Below are 21,855 nucleotides of genomic sequence, written 5' to 3'. Positions count from 1 at the left end.
ATTTGGATATTACTATTTTTATTTAAAGAGAAAAGTGATAACTCAAAAAGGGCACAAGATAAAACTTGCACATCAGGACAAGATTAAAACATTAAACTATGTAGGTTGTAACAGAACTAGAAATTAAGTAGGAAAAGGTTGAGTTGATTTGTTCAGCCAGAACCCATGAGTGTAGACAGACTTCACTGTCTACACTGGAGAATTGAAACGATCATAGAGATTGAATTTCCCAGACAGTCATTTAACTGTTAGCCTGGCCTCCTATTTCCTGTACTAGGAACACGAGCCAAGAGCTGCCACCTTCTAAGAACTAGCAGCTGCTAGAATGCAAAAGCCTTCACGTTGAAAATAAATATGAACAACTGTGTTGAACTCTACATGGGGTAAGTGCTTACGTAGCAGAGACAAAAGATTATTTTAAGTGAATTTAGAACTATTACTTGGAACCTACATCCTTGGGACGTTCATTCCAAGGACAAAGAATAAGGGAAATTTCGGGCTTGTATTCAGTAGTTTCATTGTTTACAGTAATAATGGTGTGACTGAGAAACCATTTTTCTTTATATTGTTGGGTAAAGCAAGTAAGTAATGAAATGTTTGTGTTAGAAATAACGCAATTCAGTATAAAAGATTCAATTACGAAAGTGAAAGAAATTAAGTAGAAGTACTATAGTAGAATTGACAGGGAAATATCAATACGAATGCATGATTTCTTTTTAAAGTCCTTTTGAGTACTGTGTGCTGAACTGGCCAAGAAGCCCTGTACCTCTAGCAGCGAGTGGGTACCGAGAGCCCGTGTGTAGGGCGCAAACTCCACTCCCCATACGTGGAGCCCGCAATCCCCATACGCGGAGAAATGTCTTCATGGTGGGGAAGCGAACGTTCAGAGTGGGCAGGAGGCGTCTCGTGCCAGGAAACGTGGAGGCTTAGTGGGATCAAAGCCCAAGAGACCTGGAAGGGGGCTCCCAGTGGCCAAAGTTATGACAATTGAGCCAAAAATGATAATAAACATTGTTGATAAAAACACTTTCAATCTATGAAAATTCATGAGTCTGTTATGCTCAAAAGGGAAAACGCCAGAAAAAATAATTCAAAATAATGTGTTACAACTGAAACAGCTATTGAACCAATTATACTTTAAAAATTGGGCAGAAAAGGAAAGAATTGAGTATTTATCCTGCCTTTTCAGTAGGGCCCGTGTCCAGGTGTAAGGGTATAGTTTAGTTGATGGAGTAAAGCCCTAGTTTATAGAAGGCCCTCTGATAACTAGACATAGAACACCACTGTCTAGCGGCCCTCGTGAATGATTAGGTGAGAATTACTAGTTGGGGCTGAAATATTGTCTCGTTGGCCTCAGCTGGACCTTCAGAGCAACTGAGAGGAATCAGAGCCGGGCTCCATCAGGAATATAGACCAACAGCCTGTTTTGTGCCCACTGCCCGAGGTGCCTGTCAGCAAGCAGATCTTGGCTTTGAGATCAGCTTTTGTAGTAAAGCTCTCAGGGAGTGTAGCTCACTCTCAAGCAGCCTTTTTGTGGAGCTGGGAGCTCCATCACAATCCTGGGAGCCCCATGGCCACCCCGTGGGCCGGCACCTCCCCCCAGGCCATCGTCTGCCCCCCTCCCACCCCCCATGGCTCCAAGGCCACGGCCCTGCCTGGGGCTACCGCCCCCCAGTCACCAAGCTCTGCTCTTGTTGGCTCTCTCCTGGGCCTGAAAAACCAAGTTATTTTGAGACAATGAAATTGATCTCAGAGAGGCAGCAGTGGCCGGTGGCTTGAAGCGCAGTCTTAGTTCTCTGCCCAGGAATTGAACCTGGGTAGCCTGGATGGAAACCAGGAATCCTAGCTGCTAGACCAGCAAGCCAGCAGACAAGCAAATTTTCCCTGGCTCTTTCCCCCACTGAAAAATGCATTTCCCCCATAATTCAAAATGACACATGCACCCCCATGTTCACTGCAGCACTATTCACTACAGCCAGGACATGGAAGCAACCTAAGTGTCCATCGTCAGATGAATGGATAAAGATATGGTACATATATACAATGGAATATTACTCAGCCATTAAAAGGAACTGGGTCATTTGTAGAGACGTAGATGGACCTAGAGAGTGTCATGAAGTAAGTCAGAAAGAGAAAAATAAATATTGTATATTAACGCATATATGTGGAATCTAGAAAAATGGTATAGATGATCTTATTCGCAAAGCAGAAATAGAGACACAGATGTAGAGAACAAATGTATGAATACCAAGGGGGAAGGAGGGATGGGAGGAATTGGGAGATTGGGATTGACACATACATATTATTGATACTGTGTATAAAACAGATAACTGAGGAGAACATGCTGTATAGCACAGGAACTCTACTTAATGCACTGTGGTGACCTAAATGGGAAGGAAATCCAAAAAAAGGGGATATATGTATATGTATAGCTGATTCATTTTGCTGTACAGTAGAAACTAACACAACATTGTAAAGCAACTGTACTCCAATAAAAATTAATTAAAAAAAAATAAACAATGCTGACTGGAAAAATAAAGAAAAATGCATTTCTCAAGGAGACAAAAACTGTAAAAACAGGCACAAGTTTATTATTAGAGACACAGCACAGCAGCAAGTGGGAGAGCACACAGAGAAGCAGTTTGTTTAGTTAAGACAGAAGCAGGGCAGAGATGCACCCCTGGAGAGGAAGGGTGTGGGCGTCCCCCCTAACGAGCGCAGTGAAGAGGCGGTTAAGTCATTTACAGGGCAGTCCTTCCAGGTCTTTGTTTGCCTTTGGCCAATTATCTGGTTTCTTTCTCCACACCTGACCTCCCCTAGGACCCTCCCCACCGTGCGTGTGCAACTTTTTTCCAAGATGGATTCCAGCCCAGAGGCCTACGGGGGGCCTTGGCGTCACATATTATGGGGTGGTGCCCCCTCCTTTTTGACCCCCAAGGAGCCTTTCTGCACCCGCGCAATGTCTCCCTTGCCCCAAGGATGGGAGATACGTGACCTGTGGATCTATTACTCAAACAAGGGTTAGCTCCTCTCTGTTCCTGCCACAACTGTTATCTTAAAGTGTCCTCAGGAGACAAAATCCAGCTATTTCCCCTGTTCCTGTTATTTTCATCTCCAAGTACAGAGGGCTGGTTGTAAATATCTAGCCTGGAGCCCACTTGCCTCCCGCCTCAGGAAATGTTACCAGGAGGCTGGTTGTAAATGCCCAGCCTGGAGCCCATCTATCTCCAGCCTCAAAATGACTGGGAAGAACTCTGATGTAATGTCGGGTGTCAGGACCTCAGATGTTGTAACAACTCTTGCTGCTTTCCCGCTACTGTCTGCAAACCTTCCGTACACATGCACCTGAGAAAACGACTATGAAATCCTGGATGAAAATGTAAAAAGACAAAAGGAGTCATTGAGCCCGACTGGAGGTCCCGAGTGGTCCCCGTGGAGTGTGGTAGGAGCTCTGCCGGGAGGCGTGTGGCAACTGTCACCACCGACACTTATCGCCCCTCTGCTCCTGGGGAGGTGCACGTCCCAGCCCAGGACTCACGCTGTGGGTGGGAAAGATGGGGCAGTGCAGGACGTACTTCACGATGGTCACCTCTGTCCCGTGACTTGTCAGAGAAAGGAAACGCTCTGTGGCTGAAGCCCTTGTGGCACTTTGGCCCTGACAGTGTCCCTTATCATGGAGGTGTCATAGTGCATTCGTGGCTTCAAATTCTCTCTGTATTTTATTATTTGAAATGAAAAATACTTTGAGATCTTGAGTATTTTTAGAGACAACGTTATATGTGGTAATTTAAAAATCTGGAAATGTATTTTTACCGACCCCAATTTGGGTCCACTTGCCCACACGGTAAAGCCAGTCCACTGACCCCGGGCTGTGGGGAAGGAAAGTGCAGCGTTTACTGCACGCGCCAAGCAAGGAGTCCAGACAGCTTGTGCTCAAAACACCCGAACTCCCTGATGCGTTTCAGGAAAGCATTTTCAAAGGCCAGCTGAGGGAGCAGGGGGTCCCAGGGTGTGTGATCAGCTCGTGCAGAGTTCTCTGATTGGTTGATGGTGAGGTCACAGGGTGGGGTCATAGGAGTTCACATGATCAATCCTTAGGTGCCAGTAGGGCTGGGGGCTACATGCCCATGGTCGTCAAGTAGTTCATTTCTTCCATTTGGTGGCAGCTTTAGCATCTGTAAAACAACTCAGGAAAGGTGCATCAGATACTATGATCTGGGTACTTCAGAACGGAGCTGACGCAGAGGACCTGGGGGAGGGGCCTGTCCCAGGAAGGCCCCATCAGGTCCTGCTCGGTTACAGGATCATTGGGCTTTTACAGTAATTACATTTTGCATCAACCCAGTCCTTGTGTTTTCATGTTTTAGTTGTGCAGCTGTTGTTACTGTAAATGTGAACTCCTGTTCATCGTTAACGTGTTTACGTATTTACACTGCTGGCAGTGTTCTCTACTAATACACCCCCAATGCTCAGGTGTGATGCCCTGAGGACACCCTGAAGGGAGCAGGCACTGCTCTCACAGTGTAGACCAAAGAGCCGCCACATTTTTTCTTTCACCTTTATTGGAGTATAGTTGACGACAGTGTTGACCACCACATTCTGTGACGACACACATCAGATGTCTCCACAAGACAGAGCTCTCTATAAGTTCCCAGGAAGAGCACCGAGCTTGCCCAGGCCCTGGCGTCGGTGCTCCCAGGAGGGCTCCTGTCCAGTCCCCATGACAACGAAGCTTTCGTACTGCTTGGTCAGTCTGCTTGATGAGGCTTTCACTTATAAATGGAACGCCCATTTGTTTTAAGTGTCCTTTTTGCTAATGAGACACTGGTCATTTTAAAGGAACCAAGAACCTTTACAAAATCTTGCTCCAGAATACAGTTTTTCCTGTTGGTGTCGATGCTGTAGGAAATTAGGGGTCAGATTCCAGCTGTGGAATACTGCACACCTTGCCCCACCTTTTCTCATTGTTCACTTGGAATCCTTGCCTTTGTCCTTGCCAGTACTCGGGACACTGTGCTCAGAGAAAGAGGACAGCTGGGGGCTTCCCAAGACCCCATCAGGGAGTTGCCAGGGTACAAGGTCCATGTCCTCTGTCTGGGCCCCTCAGGACCCTCTCTGATGTGGACCGTCCACCTTACGGCTCCCGCGGGACCCCTTCCCCGCACACCTGCCCGTGCACACACCCTGCTCATCCGTGTTCATTCAGAGCATTAGTGACCTTGCTGGCCTCTGCCCGGATTTCCTCACCAGGTGTGAGAGCAGCTCAGGGAAGCAGACTGCTGACTGACGTTATCAGGGCCTCTCCTGCTCCCATCTCTGCAGCCTCTCTCCCGGGCCTGGGGCAGCATCTCTCCCGGGCCCTGGGGCGGCATCTCCGTTTCCAGCCCGGCTGACAGCCGCCGGCTACCCCTGCTCCTCACTTGGCACTAGAGACAGGTAGGTAGGACGAGTTTCCCAAGGTGAAAAGGGAAGCGGAAGATCCAACACCACAAAAACTAACAGTGGTGACTCCGGACAGACGGGACGGGAAGAAAGGCACGAGCCTGCGGTGGCTCCTTTACATGCATCTGTATAGTTTGAATTTCTTACAAGTTGTATTACTTGTATGACAGAGTAAGCAGGACGCACGGTTTTAACTGAATTAAACCCATCTCGACTCTTGTCGCCAGCTCCCTTCAACCACCCTCACCTCCAGGGAGCCGTGGAGGCATGAGCCTGAGGGAGGGAGGACGACCTGCTCCCAGCTCTCCGCCCGCAGCCCCGGGTGGAGCGGCAGCCGCGTGTCAGGAGGCCCCACCGGGCACTCCCGTGTCCCCCGTGTGGAAGCAGCACCGGTCCAGCTTCACAGGGCTGCGTGTGGCTCAAAGCACATTTCCGAAAGCCTTTGAAGGAACAAAAAAGTGACAGAAACGGTTCAGAGGGAACAGGCTGGCTGAGGTGGTGCTGGGGACGCAGACCCTGCCGACGCCAGCTCTACACCTGCCGCCGTCATCCATGATTGCCGGAAGACAGGAAATCGTGCTCACGTCCACGGTGAAGGTTGAAAAACTCCAACTGCGCGATGTGACCTGAGGCGCGAGGACTGTGCCCTCAGGACGCTCTCGGTCCTCTGGTCCCACTCCTCGGAGCAGCTCCACCCCTGCCCAGAGGTCAGCCTCCCCTCCCAGCGCCCAGCACAGCTGGCCACCAGGCCGTCGACACGTGCTGTGGGCCTGCAAGCCCCACGGCTTCCCTGGAAACAGCACAGATGTTAGCTGACCTGCCTCAGGGGGAAACTCAAGCCCAGGACACTTCCGGGCAGCCTGCAGTCAGCTAATTGGGGGCAGTTTTTTTTTTTTTTTTTTTGATTGATTGATTGATTGCTATGTTGGGTCTTCGTTTCTGTGCGAGGGCTTTCTCTAGTTGCGGCGAGCGGGGACCACTCTTCATCACGGTGCACGGGCCTCTCACTATCGCGGCCTCTCTTGTTGCGGAGCCCAGGCTCCAGACGCGCAGGCTCAGTATTGTGGCTCACGGGCCCAGCTGCTCCACGGCATGTGGGATCTTCCCAGACCAGGGCTCAAACCCGTGTCCCCTGCATTGGCAGGCGGATTGTCAACCACTGCGCCACCAGGGAAGCCCCAGGGGCAGCTTTTAGGTGCAGTGCTTGGGTGCCTTTTCTAACGTTTGCCCGTTGAAAGAGCGCATCATGAAGAGCTGGGAATGTGGATGCTTCCCCGAAACTGCCCCCGGCTTGTCACTTCCCCAGCCATCTTAATCATTTTCAAGGAGTTCCACTTTTCACCTGTAATTGACCTTTCAGGGATATAGTTCTTCAGTTTCTTAACAAACATAACAAGGTAATTAATCATGCTCATTTGACAAATATTTAAATCATTTATTGCCATTAATTTACAGCATTTCAATATACACACTGCATGGAAATACAAATGCCTTTTCAAACACTGGCAATGTGATTTTAGGTATGTGGCCAGCTGTCAGCTGTCTCATTCATGGTCATTAAACGAAAGGTCACGATTTCTGAGTACTTAAATGCTGATGGTTACAAATTTTGTTCTCTTCAGTTTTTCATTAAGTAAATTCTAACAGATAATATACATATTACTGCAGATAAAACCATCATTGGGAAGTATTAAATTGATTGCATATTTGAGCTACTCTTTCTGAAGAGAAGTAAAATATTCAGTACTTGTAAGGCAGCAGAGAGTAGGTTTAGGAACTCCCTGCTATTTCTAGAAAAATAGTCTGGTTAGTAAGGATAGCATTCCGCGTGTTTTTCTTAGCAAGACTGTTCATTATGATGGAACCTGTGACTGAGCAGCTGCGGCTGGCAGTGCCATCCCTTCAAAACGCCGGCTCTTCATTTTCCATTGTTATGCTGAGGCCTTTTTAGACATCCTGGGAAGAAGCACAAAGGCAAATTCAACGAGAAACAAAACTTCACCGCCAGCCTCGAAGGCCCTGGAGGGCTTTAAGAAGACACCTTTACGTTAACATGTATTTCAAGTCACGACGTCATAAGAACAGTAATACCCTATTTCATGCTAATTTTCATGTTTAATAAGTGAATTCTCATTGCACTGTCTCAACGGCGCGGTCCCTGTTTTAAATTCTCAGCGTATTTCTGCTCTGCAGCGAGTCTCCCCAGCCGCGCACAGTCACGCCCCGCCCCAGCTCCTCAGAACACAAAGGGTCAGTGGGGTCTACTTACTCGTGCCGGAGCAGCCGTCCGCCCTGGATGAGCTGGGCTACTTCGTTTGTGGCGTGGCAGGCGAACAGAAGCCAGTTCCGAGGCTGCACCTTGTAGGCGAATCTCATGAACGTCAGGGAGTAACAGCAGAGGGCTGCCGGGGACACGCAAGACAGTGACTTAGGGCCTCCCGCTGAGGGCTGACAGGGCTCAGCTGCCTCGAAAACAGAACCTCTTCTGCTAAGACCTTTACAGATGATGCAACTTATTGCTTAAATGCTTCCCTGAATGGGAAACTCATCAGATGGTTTGCTCCACTGTTAGGTATTCTGTTACTTATTACTTAAACAGGTAAAGAACATCATGTCAGTGAGCTGACATCAGTTCTAACCTCCTTTTCTGTCCCCTCGAGTGGTTTATAGTCCCTTATCTGACAGAACTGCTGTTTAATCCCCTCAACGAGTTTTATGTTCAAATATCAGGATTTCAAGTAAACTTAAAGATCCTTTTTCCAAATAAAGTTCAAGAGGACACGCTCTTTAACTAGGGGCACTAAATCTGAAAGGCAGACAGGACCTTAATAAATACTTCCAACTACAGTAACCCTTCTTCTCCCTTACCACGAGGAGTAACGCCCATCAATGACGTCAGGCGCTTTACATTACTTTCTAATGGTGACTTTAGTGTCTGGTGCTACAAACTTGAAATGTAAGCACGAGCTGTATTATGCTATAATTTTGTATATAAAGATCCTCCCAATTTTTCAAATCTGCATCCTTACCAAATGTCATCCGCCCACTGATAATCTCCGGAGACTTCTTCATGTCATTGATGGCGGCAATGGGAAGACCCCAGTTGGCTACTGGGCCCCAAAAGTGCTGTTAAAAAATGAGGAGAGAAAGAAGAGGAAAAGTCAAGATGGAGCGGTGAAGAGCTACAACTTCTCTTAAACAGTAATGTGAAATGTGCGGTTAACTGGGGAAGGTTACCATGCAGGCATTCAGTTGTGCAAGTATGTGCCTAGGAATCAGCAGTTCTCACAAGGTGAGAGCCCCAAACCAGAAGGGATCAGGCACTCTACCAAGGTCCCTACCAACTTCCAGATCACAACTAAGTAATCTCAGACTGTCCCGTTTTGAGAATTTTCAAATGAGATTAACTTCTTACACAAGTCACTCGTGCTACAACCTAAACCTGTTACAACCATTCTCTGTAATGTAACGTTTAAATCTATCAAACTTTTTTCAAATTTTCATTAAGATATTTGTCAACATCTCTTAAAATGCAGACCCTAAGTTGGATACTTTTTCTGAAGAGAGTAACTTAATTAGGGAAGAAATTGCTTTTCAGCTCATATGAGCTATATGAAGATCAGAGAACCTAAAAATCTACACTCAGAGCCCCAGATAATGGGAAGTTAAACTGAAAATTAATTCTGAAGGAACAGGAACAGCCTGTATTTAAGAAGTGGATCAGGAGTTTCTCATGTGCGACCACGGCCGCCCCAGGCACCAAAATTAAGTTGTCCACGTTGAACAGCAGCAACATCCAATTGAATTTAACTTCTGAGGTCGAAGTGAGTCCAGGGGCTTTTCCCATTAAATTAAAAATTGTCTTATTTACGTACAATTTGCAAGTAATGCTTTAAAATATGAAGGAGGGAATTCCCTGGAGGTCCAGTGGTTAGGACTTGGCACTTTCACGGCCATGGCCCGGGTTCCACCCCTGGCTGGGGAACTAAGATCCCGAAAGCCGTGCAGCACAGCCAAAAATAAAGTGAAAAACAAAAAATAAAATAAAATTTGAAGGAAACCACACACTGTTGGGTAAAGACCCTTTTCAGTTATCAGAACATTAAGCAGTGCTTTATTTCTGCCTATCAGAGCATTTAAGATAAACTCAGGCTGCAAAATACCTTTCTAGACCTGCACTTCTAATACTGACCAAGAGTCATTAAAATCCAAAAACTTTGTAAGAATGAGAAACAAGGAAATGCAAGAAAAATAAATGAGAATTACCTTTGTCATGATCTAAGAATATTCTGAAACGTTTACATAACGTGTTTAATGTAAGCATGAGGCCTCTGCCTTAAATAGCTATAAAACTGTCAGAGCTGTTCTACTGCCAGCATGGTGAGTACTGCAGAATCTCACATCTGAGTTATGGACGCTGTAACTCAGGCACAGTTGGTATAAAGAATCTTTGAGGTTCTGGGGTGGCTATTTAGTCCTCCTGCTTTCAGACTGGATTTTGTCTCAGCTACTCATTGCTGAAACTTTCATGTTTCTTGTACCTGGATGAAGCCTGGCCATTTTCCTCCTTCCTCATCCTCCAGACCTCTGGCGATGGAGTATCTATCCCTCCTCACCTACCTGCTTGTTTCCATTCCTGTCCTTTCCTTTGTGTCCCTTCACTTTCAACTCTCTATTACTCCAGGGATGTTCGTCTCCTCCTTTTTTTGACCACGTCAGTCTATCCCCATCGCTTGGCTGTTTCATCACTTTCCACTGCTCTGCTCTGCTCTACTCTGCACGGTGGCCCCCAGGTCCACGCATTACACACACACTCAGGGCTGCCCTGAGGGGCTCAGCCATGCCGGGCGTCTGCGCTCACAGCTGCGGCCAAGTAGTAAGAGGCCACGGCATAAATCTGAAACCTGAGGCAGCCCGGGGGACTTCTGGTCACTAGACAGTATTCAAAGTTTTACTGTGGTGAGCGTAGGGCTATATGAAGCAGAGTTCTGCAAGTTAAGGGCTGTATATACACTTGTGATTATAAGCATTGAGATATACTTGAGATATTTTGTAAAAAGAACATAAAAGGTAAAGATAATTTCAACACTAGTTACTAAAATATCTAACCACAGAAAGTTAATAATACATCTTTTCTATCGAGTACAAGATTCTAGTTCTCACTTCCCTTTTCTGGAATACATGTGTGGTCTGTGCTCTGTCAGATATTCATCAGTCAAGGCACTGGTCCTGCAGAGGAGTTAGTGCCCAGGGTGGAACCGGAGGACCGAGGGGTCACCGGAGGCGCCCTTGGCCCGGGACCCACAAGGACGTGGCACGATGGCTATCTCCTGTCCATACTCTGTTACTGCAGAAAGTCTGCAGAAGCCTGATATGAAGAAGCGACAGGTTCTTACCGTGCTGTTTTGTGAGGCGTCACCGAGGTTCAGACAGGAGAGACATGCGGGGAAAACAAAAAGATCAGATGCTTTGAAAGGTTTCCGTTACGTCAGCCTCATACGTGCGTTCAAGTTCAGTGACAGAACGACAACACTAGCAGCACGTACTCTTTTTCTGTCTTGAGAAGATCCAGTGATATTTCTAACAATGACTTTGGCCTAATGAGAGTAAACCTGAATTTTATGAAACGCAACCTTAATCCTTAGAGTGGGGCTATCCAACAGGAGTACGATGCAAGTCACGAACGGGAGCCACATGAAATTTAAACCTTTCTAGAAGTCACGTTAACAAAAGTGAAAACCAACAGGAGTTAATTTTATTATTTATTCCAACATTTCTAAATATTTTAATTTGAACATGTAATCAATAGGAACCTACTGACGAGGTATTTTACATTCTTTTTCGGCACTGAGTCTCCGAGATCCGGCGGGTGCCGACGCTGCCCCACACCTCAGCTTGGACTGGCCACTCTCCACGAGCTCCCCTGCCACCTGGGGCTTGTGGCTCTCAGACTGGACAGCACGGGCTTACAGGGGGCACTTCTTTGAAAATGGCAAGTTGGAGAGAAGCACAACACTGCAGAATTCTACCAGCAACGGACTTTCCATTTTTACCTACTAACAGGCTCTCACCAGATGTCAGCTCCCAAAAATAGGCGTGTAATTCCATATTCTGTTCACAGCTGAAACTCTGGCCCAAGTGGTGCCCAGAATTCACAAGGCACTCAAAAAATGTTTGCTGAATGAATGAAGAGGAAAATCTTCTAATGTTAAGTGAATTGTTTTCCTGGATGTTAAAATTAATACCATTCAGAAATACGTCGAACTACTTTTACTTCTGAGATGGCAATTCTTCTTTTCAGGATATAGCTTAATTGTTCTGATAAGGCAAACTCTTAAAAGTGTAGCTCCTGAAAGAATTACTGAAATAAAACGATAAAATCCTCTATACACACTGTCACGTCCAAAAAACTCCCCTAGTTGTTTTGATGCAGGGGTCGAGGAGGCTCTAATTTCCAGCATGAGAGTATTTGCTGACGATGCTAATAATATACTTCAAATAGGTTCTACTATGAAATACGAACAGCCTAGAGAGAGTCCGTCTTTCAATGTTAAGTGCATTGTTTTAATAGATTATGTTTCAACTGTGGTAACAAATTACGTTGCCAAGACTGTATTTCCCAGCAAGTCCAGGCGGAGCACAGAGTCTGGACAGCCGAGAGGGTGATTCCCTTATCAGGTCAGAGGGCAGGATCCAGTCATTTATGGACTATTCACCTGTGGTGTCACTCTCCTTTGTTCAGGATCTGAACACAGGCCTTTTATTTATCTATAAATTACCAACGGCACATTTTTTTCCTACAAAAATATTTTAAAAGATGTAGTTCTTAAAATCTAAATTGTCAACTCGGAGATAATTTAGTTTTCAATTCACGACTCTTTCCTTGAGTTGTACAATAGTTCAAATTCTACCCTATTTTACAAAAGGCAGATTATAAAGGAATGTGAAGGAGGAATTAACTTCTGCCGTCATACCCTGCTCAATCCAAAAGTCCTATGTGAAAGTGACCACAAAAATAATGTTGATCACATCACTTTAATAGTGGTTTAATGACTATAAGCCAATCTGAGAATAAATTTATTCTAAACATCCCTGGGAAATACAAAACGCCACAACTCAACATTCCTTAATTCTATGTCAGAACTGTCCAAAACATGCATCAACTACTCAGTCAAAAAATCTGAACAGCATATCTGTGCAGAGCCAAACTAGAAAAGAAAAGCTTCCTAGTATGTATTAGTTTCTGTTCAAAGAAAGATAAACTTATAAGCAACACAAACTGCAGTTGGGGGACAATAATGTTAAAACTGTGTGGAGGGGCTTCCCTGGTGGCGCGGTGGTTGAGAATCCGCCTGCCAATGCGGGGGACACGGGTTCGAGCCCTGGTCTGGGAAGATCCCACATGCCACAGAGCGACTAGGCCCGTGAGCCACAACTACTGAGCCTGCGCGTCTGGAGCCTGTGCTCCGCAACGAGAGAGGCCGCGATAGTGAGAGGCCCGCGCACCGCGATGAAGAGTGGCCCCCGCTCGCCGCAACTAGAGAAAGCCCTCGCACAGAAACGAAGACCCAGCACAGCCAGAAATAAATAAATAAATAAATAAATAAATAATTAAAAAAAAAAAAACTGTGTGGAAAATACCCTTGACTTTCTCTTTATTTGGTATGTTGCCTGTATTTTATTTCAGTGAAGGTTAAAACAAGCTCAAAATGCGTAAGGGTTTTCTCGGTTCACTTACGACCTTGAATTCCTGTGGAGGAAACACCGGTCTCCCACATTAGGAACGACGATGGAGGTGGCAAAGGAGGATGAGTTCACCCCGCATAAACTTCATCCTCTTTTTCTCCTGAATTTGGAATCTGTTTGCTCGGTGCCAGGTTCCTTCTAAGCTCATTTTTATTTTCTTAATGTCTTCTCGGCATTGCCAATCTGTTTCTTCCTTTCCTAAAACTACTGACAGTAACTGTTAGCTTTCTCCGAAAGTGCTGTGAGTAATTCAGGTAATTTATAACTTGCTTCCACAGTACTAAAAGGATCTAAGCGACAGCCTAGCAGAGTCTGTTTATAGCACCACTGAGAGCGGGGTAAGACTTGGAGATATTCTAACTGCAATTCTCTTACAGGCTGAAAATGCTCACCACCATTTCATTTATGCTCACCAACTTTTACCTGATTTTCTATTTCTAGTTCAAGTTAAAATGAGAGAGAGTTTTAACAATCAGAATGTGTGATATTCAACTGTATTTAGATGGTCAAAACTAAACTGGACGGCAGAAAAGAGATTGCTGTGGCCAGTTCTGCTTCAACACTTTCAGCCTCAGTAACTCTCTGAAGGTCATTTACATGGCAGGGAAGTAAGGCCAGGGGCGGGTATGCAAGCAGCATGGCAGAGAAGGGAGGCAGACACAGGAAAAGTAGGTGCAAAGAAAGTACCTGAAACCTTCTTTTCAAAACCATTTTTGTGCATAACTATTTCCCTTTAAATCTTAACCGACATTCCTGTTTTGGCTTCACAGGTTTGGCGTCCAGAGGGTCTCAACTTTTCCGCTCGGTTTGGATCTCAGTTTTTCCATATGGCAAGTGAAGTGTTGGACTATCTGATGTCTGAGGTCCATTCCAGCTCTAATATCCTATAACTTGTGAAAGATTCCCTGTTTTCCACTACAACTTCTCACTTGGGTAGTAAATATAAATTCTTAAAGCTCTCCTGGAAACTTAGAAGTTAAAATAACTTAGAATAGATAACCTTATTAACTGGAGAATATTCACTGCAAACAGCCAGCTCACTTGGGATTTACAAGAGCGTGCTGACTGATTAACTGCCTCTCAAATACTCGTGATCTAGGTTCTACTTAAGAAAACATTCTTTGCACATATATCCAAATACATATGTGCACGTATACATCCGTTCACTTCTCTGAAGGAGGGGAGTAAATCTCTAGGATAAATACACACAGACCTTGACTGATTCAGTCACTAGAACATACATCTTACCTCAAAACTTAGCTGCTCATTCTAATTTATTTTTCTTAACCAAAATTCAGGAGGGAGAAGAAGAGAAGAAGAGCAAAAAAGAGAGAGCTGTCTGCTTTTACTCCACCAATAACGTATGTGGGGAAATAGTTTAAAAAAAACAGGGCTTCCCTTGTGGCGCAGTGGTTGAGAATCTGCCTGCCAATGCAGGGGACACGGGTTCGAGCCCTGGTCTGGGAAGATCCCACATGCCGCGGACCAGCTGGGCCCGTGAGCCACAGCTACTGAGCCTGCGCGTCTGGAGCCTGTGCTCTGCAACAAGAGAGGCCGCGATAGTGAGAGGCCCGCGCACTGCGATGAAGAGTGGTCCCCGCTCGCCACAACTAGAGAAAGCCCTCGCACAGAAACGAAGACCCAACACAGCCAAAAATAAATAAATAAATAAATTTAAAATAAATGTGATTTGAATAAAATATAAAAAAACAAAACAAAACAAAACGGTAACAGAGATCCAGGAAGTTCTTGATTCAAGATTTTCATTAAAATAGGTAAGAAGAAATCAGTGAAAGGAAAGATGGAAGGCATCAAAAGGAGAGTACCAGGAACCCAAGGATTAAACGTGGAATATTGATAACAATAAAAATAGAACATTTACTTTTGTAATATACACAGCACTACGCTGTGTCGTCAAACAGCTACCAAAGCACAAAACACTAAGCAATTTGTCCGAGACTACACAGCTGGAAAGCAAAAAGGCTGGGATTCAAACCCATCACTCAAACTCATCACCTAGGTGTAATAACACTGCCGTCACATCCAACAAAAACTGTCAATAATTACTTAATATTTTAATACTAAGACCCAACTTAAATGCCCCAGTTGTCCCAGTAATGCCTTTTATAGCTGTTTTTTCCCATATCAGATCCAATCAAAGTCCACACACTGCCTTTGGTTAGAGCCTGTTCTTTTAACTCCTGTTCCTCGATGAAAAAAAAAAATCAACATTTTAAAATACACTTGGAACTTCACTTTAGTAAGAAAGACATTTCAGTCTTATCCATAAAATGTAATTGACAGGAGGTTATAATCTATGTAAAGTATGACTTTAAATTTTTGCTAAAAATTTCAACTATGTTGTTAATAAAATGACTTTTAAAATTCTAGAGCAGTTTTAGTTTGGAAAACCTCTACACCCCTTTGGCAGGCTGTAAAAAGAACGCTAGAGAGCTTGAGTTGTTCAGGAGTGCAAATGATTGATGAGGTGAGAAGGCACAGGGCCCCGTTTCTCATTGGAAGAGAATATGAAATTGTCTTCTTATGGCTTTATTTATTTGCAAAAGCAAAGCAGGGGCTGTGAGCAAGAAGATTAGAAGAACAAACAGGGGAAACGTTCCTCTAATAAATGCTGGGAAGAAGCGATTCTCTTTCTGGAGAAAAAGCTAATAAAAGAGCTTCTGCTGAGCGTTTTGATATCAGCCCAATCACTCAACCACTGCTCTGCAGGCTGGCATGAAATCCCACTGCTGCCAAGAGCAGCAGGGAAAACAAGGCCAGTTGGACATCTCACTTCATCTGTTCAGTCCACAGAAGTATTTCCAAGTCAAAATCACAGAGCTTTACGCCTCATGAAACTGAGCGGGACCCTACAGGGCCTTCCTGAGTACAAAAGCCCCTCTGTGTCCCCAGTTTCTTGTTGTAGAAAAAGGTTTTAGTCTTCCAGGCCTTCCCCAAGTTCCCAAGGGCGGACTCAGCAGTTGCTAATGCGGGAAGTGAGGGAGCGCAGGAAGAAGGGAAAGCAGTTAAGCAAGAGAAGTAATGACAGCTTAAACAATAGTTCAGCGATAAGACAGAGTCCTAGTTCCTCCTGAAGGGAGATACATATCACTCTAACACATATCTTTGAGTTGTTCTGCAGGAACTAAGGCTCCCACCCAGGCGGAGGATGGTCACTACATTCCCACCACAAGAAGTAACCTTCAGACTAGCTGGAACCAGAAGGTTGACATTAAGATTCCCAAAACATCACCCTGCTACCTCACCACCTACCGGTCAGAAGAAAAGTCCACAAGCTGATCACGCACCCTGCAACCCTCACTCCGAATGTGTCTTTAAAAGCCCCTCCCTGAAAGCCATCTGGGAGTTTGCGTCTCTTGAGCATGAGCTGCCCCTTCTCCTTGGTTGGCAGGCGCCCTGCAGTAAACGCTGCACTTCCCTTCCCCACAACCAGTGTCAGGAGACTGGCTTTGCTGTGTGTCGGGTGCACAGACTCAAGTTCTGTTCAGTAACACTCACACTTAAGATTTTAACTTTTCCCGTAACAGTACACTTTTTTAAATGTTTCTGCTACAAAAATAGCAAGATATAACAGAACTATGTAGTGATTTGGGGTTTCCAAGTATTTTCACGTCCCTCATCCGGTTTAATTTTCTCAACAACCCAACCAGATAGGCACTGTCATTAAACCCATTTCACAGACAGGGCAACAAAAGTCCACTGGGATTGACTGCTGGGGATCCCTTGGCTAGAAGTCATTCTTCGGAATCCTAGCTGGGTGTCCTAGCAGGCAGCACTTTCCTGGACACTGCAATTCTCTTTTTTTCCTCATTTAGTCAGAGCTGAATACAATTAAAGCAATACTAGAGAAGGCATGTAAACATTAAAGCTACATGAACTTAATCTTTGAAAAAAGGTTAGACCATATATCAAAGTATTCAATTGAAATACCTGGCTCACAGACACCTGTCTAGTAAAAAAAAACATAAATTTAGAAAAGCAGGGCTAACTCTCTTCCTTGAAAATACATATATTTTACAAATTCTTCCTGTGTAATAAAACATTAGGTAATCATCAGCATATTTCTAATATGGATAAGACTTTATTCTTAATTATATCATACAGTTTTATCCTTAGCTGTACTTAACTATTAGGAAGGCTCATACAAAGGAGAAACATGAGTAAAAACCTGAGGTAATATGTGAAGTCATAGAGAAACTTAACTGCAGGGACTAAGAACACAGCCTCCCATGACTACTTTCCTCAGATTTCCCCAGCACATTAATCTCATAAATACTCTGCTCCACAGTACTAAACATCTATCCTAATTAATTATGGTCCTGTGCAAGTACACAAAGTTCATTTTTGGAAAGTCAAGAGTGAAGCTTCTCTTTCCAAATTTACCACGTGGCAGACAATTATTTTTCTTACCCTACTGCCCTTTAAAATTACAAGCAAACAGTATTTGCAATAAAATTCAGAATTAAAAAAAATTAATCCTGCTTTTTTTTTTTACTGGTAAAATGAAGCTGCTTTCATACTGTACCCTACGGATAGTTATTTCTCCTCAGCTGTCATCACTTTACCTCTTTACTACACTAACCTGTTAAAAAATACTGCAGCCCTACACTTACCTGGGTTTAAAAAATCACACAAAGAAAAACTAAAATGTATACACCTAAATAAACTATATAAAACGGTTTTAAAGTTATATTAAATACATGAAATAAAAAGCAGGCATCTCAAGATTACAGGCGAAAGTAAAATACAGAAAGTGGGACTTCCCTGGAGATCCAGTGGTTAAGACTAGCGCTTCCAATGCAGGGGGCGAGTGGTCCCTGGGTGTGGGCGGGGTGGGGGGGGGATTAGGATCCCGCCTGGCGAGCGGCGAAGCCAAAAAATAAAATATACGAAGTGTCTTTAGGCTTTTCATCCCGCCAATGCCCTTTCTTTCTAATTGGAAATGAACACTTAATGGAAAGCAGAATATTAAAAAGTATGCCCTTGGTTGGCAGAATATTCGTATGTTAGATTTGATTCCGTCCCACGCTTGACGCCCTGAAGCTGCGAAATCCGAAGGGCGAGGTCGACCCGGCGGGCTCAGTGCCCTTGTCGCGGAAAAGGAGCACCTGCGGCTCACCTTCCACCGAGCGATGCCGGGACGCGCCCTCCCAGCCCGCGCCCGGGGCAGGTCCGCCGCACACCTGGGCACACACCTGCCGAGCAGGTGCAGCGAGCCGGAGCCCCGGCCCCACTCGCCGGACCGGGCCCGCTCTCGGCGCCCGCCCGCGCCGGGGTGGGGGTCCCCCCGCCGGGGCTCCGGCCCGCCCTGCTGCCCCACTGTCCGGAGCCCCCTGCGCCACTACCCCGGGACCCCGCCCGGCTGCCTAGACTCCCGCCCCGCGGCCGGGAGCCCCAACCCCTCTGTCCGCAACCCCCCGCCCCGCCGCCCCGGAATCCCCGCCCCGCTGCGCGGAGCCCACCCCGCTGCCCGCACCCTCGCGGCCCCTCGTCCCGGCGGCGTCGGCTCCGCAACCCGAAGCCCTCGGCGGCTCCGGCCCCGGGGACTCGTCACCTCATGAGGTAGTCCCGGAAGTCCTTGCTCCGGACATAGTCCGCCGCCTTCCGCACCAGCGCGCCCGCCATGGCCGTGCCGGACACCAGGCCGCCCGCAATGCCCTCGGCGCCGCTTCTCGGAGCCCAATGACACCCGGCGGAGCGGACAGCGCAGACACCGCACCCGCCCGCCGGCGTGCCTCACGACAGCTCGGCCCCACCTTACGGTCGCGGCCCGCCGCCTGGCTCTGGGCCAATGGGAGGGCGCAGGGCGGGAGGCGGCGGCACGGATTGGCTCACGCTCATCGCACACCTCCTCCCCGCCCCTCGGCAGCGCGTGGGGGCGAGGCCTGCTGCCGTAAAACGGCCGGGGCCCGGCGGCGATTGGGTGGCGGTTGCTAGGCACCCGCGCTGGCGCGCTCCGGGCGGGTAGATGACTGTCCGAGGGCGCGCGGGAGTGTCCCAGCCGCCCGCATCTCGTGGGCCTTTGCAACGTCCGCGAGCCCTCGCGGCCGCCCGGGCCCGCAGGCTCCAGACCGGAGGTGGGCGCCGGGAGGAGCGCAGCAGGGGCGCGCGGGCTGCGTCCCCAGTTGCCGCTACACGTGCGGGAGAGCAGGTCCGCTAGCTCGGGACCAGCGCGGGAACCGCAGCGCCACGTGTGGGGCGCACCGCGTGGAGAGGGAGACGTGGGAGGTTCCGGCTGTTCAGGGCTTTGTTTTGTTTTTGTTTATTGTAAATGTTTTACACTGGCCAAAGCTGTAGACGGCTGAGTCATCTAAAATGCCCCGGATGAGAGCATGGGGGCAGAGATTCTCGGGCATCTCTAGCAAGGACTTCAATTGGAATGTAAACACCATTATTTTTAATATGGAAGGATTGGAAATGAGTTACATATCCACCAAAGGGACAGAGTCAAATAAATCGTGGTGCACCCATTCCATCATCGAATACTATACGGTAGTTTAAAAGAATAAAGGAACTATGTGTGCTGATATGGAAAGATCTTTAAAATTTATAGGGAAAAAAATCAAGGTGCAGAATCCTGTGTGAAGTATGCCAGTCATTTGTACATAGGGACAAAGAAAGTATAAATTTGTCTCCAAAGATGGAAAACAAATGTTAGTGGCTACCTCTAAGGAGGGCTAAGGGGGTGAGGGATGGAGGGAAACTTCACTGTATACTCTTGTTCCTTTTGAAGCTTGTACAATGAACATATGCTATCTATTCAAAATAAAAAGCATTAAAGAAGAAATGAAATGCCTTTGAGAGTTAAAATAGCATTCGTTTCATTGAATCAGATTTATTTCCTGTTAGGATGTCTACGGGTCACACCTAACCTTGATCTTCTGTGAAAGTATATCTTAATACGCAATGTTGCAATACCATAATAACACCAGGAAGGCCCTTAGATTCCACTGGTGCTTTATGGTGGAGATAGGAATGTACGACCTAGAAGGACCAAAGCGGTCTTTATTATTCATAATATTATTAATACCTCCCATTTGTTGACCAAGAGGCACTTTATTTATTTATTTATTTTTGGCTGCGTTGGGTCTTCGTTGCTGCACGCGGGCTTTCCCTAGTTGCGGCACGCAGGCTTCTCATTGCGGTGGCTTCTCGTTGCGGAGCACAGGCTCTAGGCACGCGGGCTGCAGTAGCTGTGGCACACGGGCTCAGTAGTTGTGGCTCACGGGCTTAGTTGCTCTGCGGCATGTGGGACCTTCCCAGACCAGGGCTCGAACCCTTGTCCCCTGCATTGGCAGGCGGATTCTTAACCACTGCGCCACCAGGGAAGTCCCAAGAGGCACTTCTCAAATGTAATTTCTCCTCCTCACAGCAACCCAGAAGGTGGGTGTAAGGAAACTGAATGGCTTTTTAAATAAAACCAAACTGTGTCTGCCCCCTGCCATGTGAGAAGGGGCTCCTGGATCTCAGTGGTTCAGTCTTATCCCCTAATATTTTTCTTTCCCTCATCAGCAGTGGTTTTGAAACTTAAGCTGTCAGAAGACCCACCCCCCAACCTCAAAGCCTCAGGAGGTCCAGAGTGGAGCCCTGAGCCTCACTGTCAAGTGACAGCACTTGGAGAAAGGCTGCTGAGGTCACCTGCCCCAATTACTGCTGTCTTCTCTTGGCCGGCCTCGAAGACTCAGCTTTCCCATTTGGGCCTCAGCTGGGCTTTTGAGCTTTCCATTGGTTTCCCATTGTGTGGAGGAATGTCAACTGGAGTATTTAAGTATAGGAATATACTGGATAAAGGAATATATAAATGTCCTACTAAGTAGCTAACCTGGGGTCTGAACCCCGTTCTCTTACTCTGAGAGCCATACTTTCTCCACTATTTCAAATGTTGGGACAAAGAGGACTTTCATGTTAATAGTATCTTTGCTACTTTAAATATGGAGCAGGCGCTACGGTCTAATGTATAAGAAAACATAACAGTAGATAAGAAACCCAGCTACGTTATTTCCTAAAGCTTCAGAAAGGCCCAACCCTCCGTGGTCCCTGCACGGACAGAGTATGGGAGGTGAAGATGCAAACATCACTGGCTGCTTTGAATCCCAGGTTTGCGAAAGTGACTGCAAAGGCCTAGCAGTGAGTGGGAGCTCGCATGCCCATCCAAGTCCAGGAAAGGCAGTCACCGCCGAGGCTGCACGCAGAGCTTCCCTGTCGACAGGAGCAGACTGTGAGCTTGGACAGATTGCTGAAGTCCGAGGTTGGAGGGAGACTGGCCCCGGGTTCAGAGCACCCGCGTGGCCAGGTCTGTTTGTACAGACTGTGTTTACACACCGTGTGTGCAACGGCAGTGCTTGTGCTGTAGAAGGGCGGGGGTGTCCTCTGGCTGGGTGTCCCGTGGACAGCTTCACGGCACGCAGCTCCGTGATGCTTCGTACAGTAGGAGAGCTTCCATATGGTATAAACAAGCCGCATTTTCTCACCTAAGTATCAAAATAGAAAAAAAAAAACAGTAGGTCTAATCATGAGCTGACACACTGAATTCCACAGGTCACAGATCATATAATCTGTTAGGATGAAAAGAGGAAACATCTGAGGAAGCACTTAGTGGATGATAAAAGTGTCATAAATGTAAAGAGGTATTGTTTTTGTCCTTCT

The 21,855-nt window shown here is 46.6% G+C and overlaps 1 protein-coding gene and 1 long non-coding RNA gene across 2 annotated transcripts in view; one reads left to right on the top strand and one right to left on the bottom strand.

Annotated features, from left to right (window-relative positions):
- Positions 1-14,553, top strand: part of LOC309667401 — a 30,549-nt gene extending 15,996 nt beyond the window's left edge. Inside the window, exon 6 of the long non-coding RNA XR_014267745.1 lies at positions 13,959-14,553. This is a non-coding gene — a long non-coding RNA (uncharacterized lncRNA). The remainder of the gene's footprint in view (positions 1-13,958) is intronic.
- Positions 6,857-18,973, bottom strand: MPC1 (mitochondrial pyruvate carrier 1). The gene is made up of 5 exons (XM_082475805.1): positions 18,764-18,973; positions 10,839-10,842; positions 8,472-8,568; positions 7,712-7,844; positions 6,857-7,398 (listed from the first exon to the last, which is right to left on the bottom strand). Exons 1-5 carry the CDS (start codon positions 18,832-18,834, stop codon positions 7,374-7,376), a joined length of 330 nt encoding a protein of 109 aa, XP_082331931.1. The 5' UTR covers positions 18,835-18,973; the 3' UTR covers positions 6,857-7,373.
- Between the last annotated feature and the right edge of the window lie 2,882 nt (positions 18,974-21,855).

This window comes from Balaenoptera physalus (assembly GCF_965194825.1).
Source record: "Balaenoptera physalus genome assembly, chromosome: 9".
In the NCBI taxonomy this organism is placed as follows: domain Eukaryota; kingdom Metazoa; phylum Chordata; class Mammalia; order Artiodactyla; family Balaenopteridae; genus Balaenoptera; species Balaenoptera physalus.
This window is presented reverse-complemented; position numbering and strand designations above follow the sequence as displayed.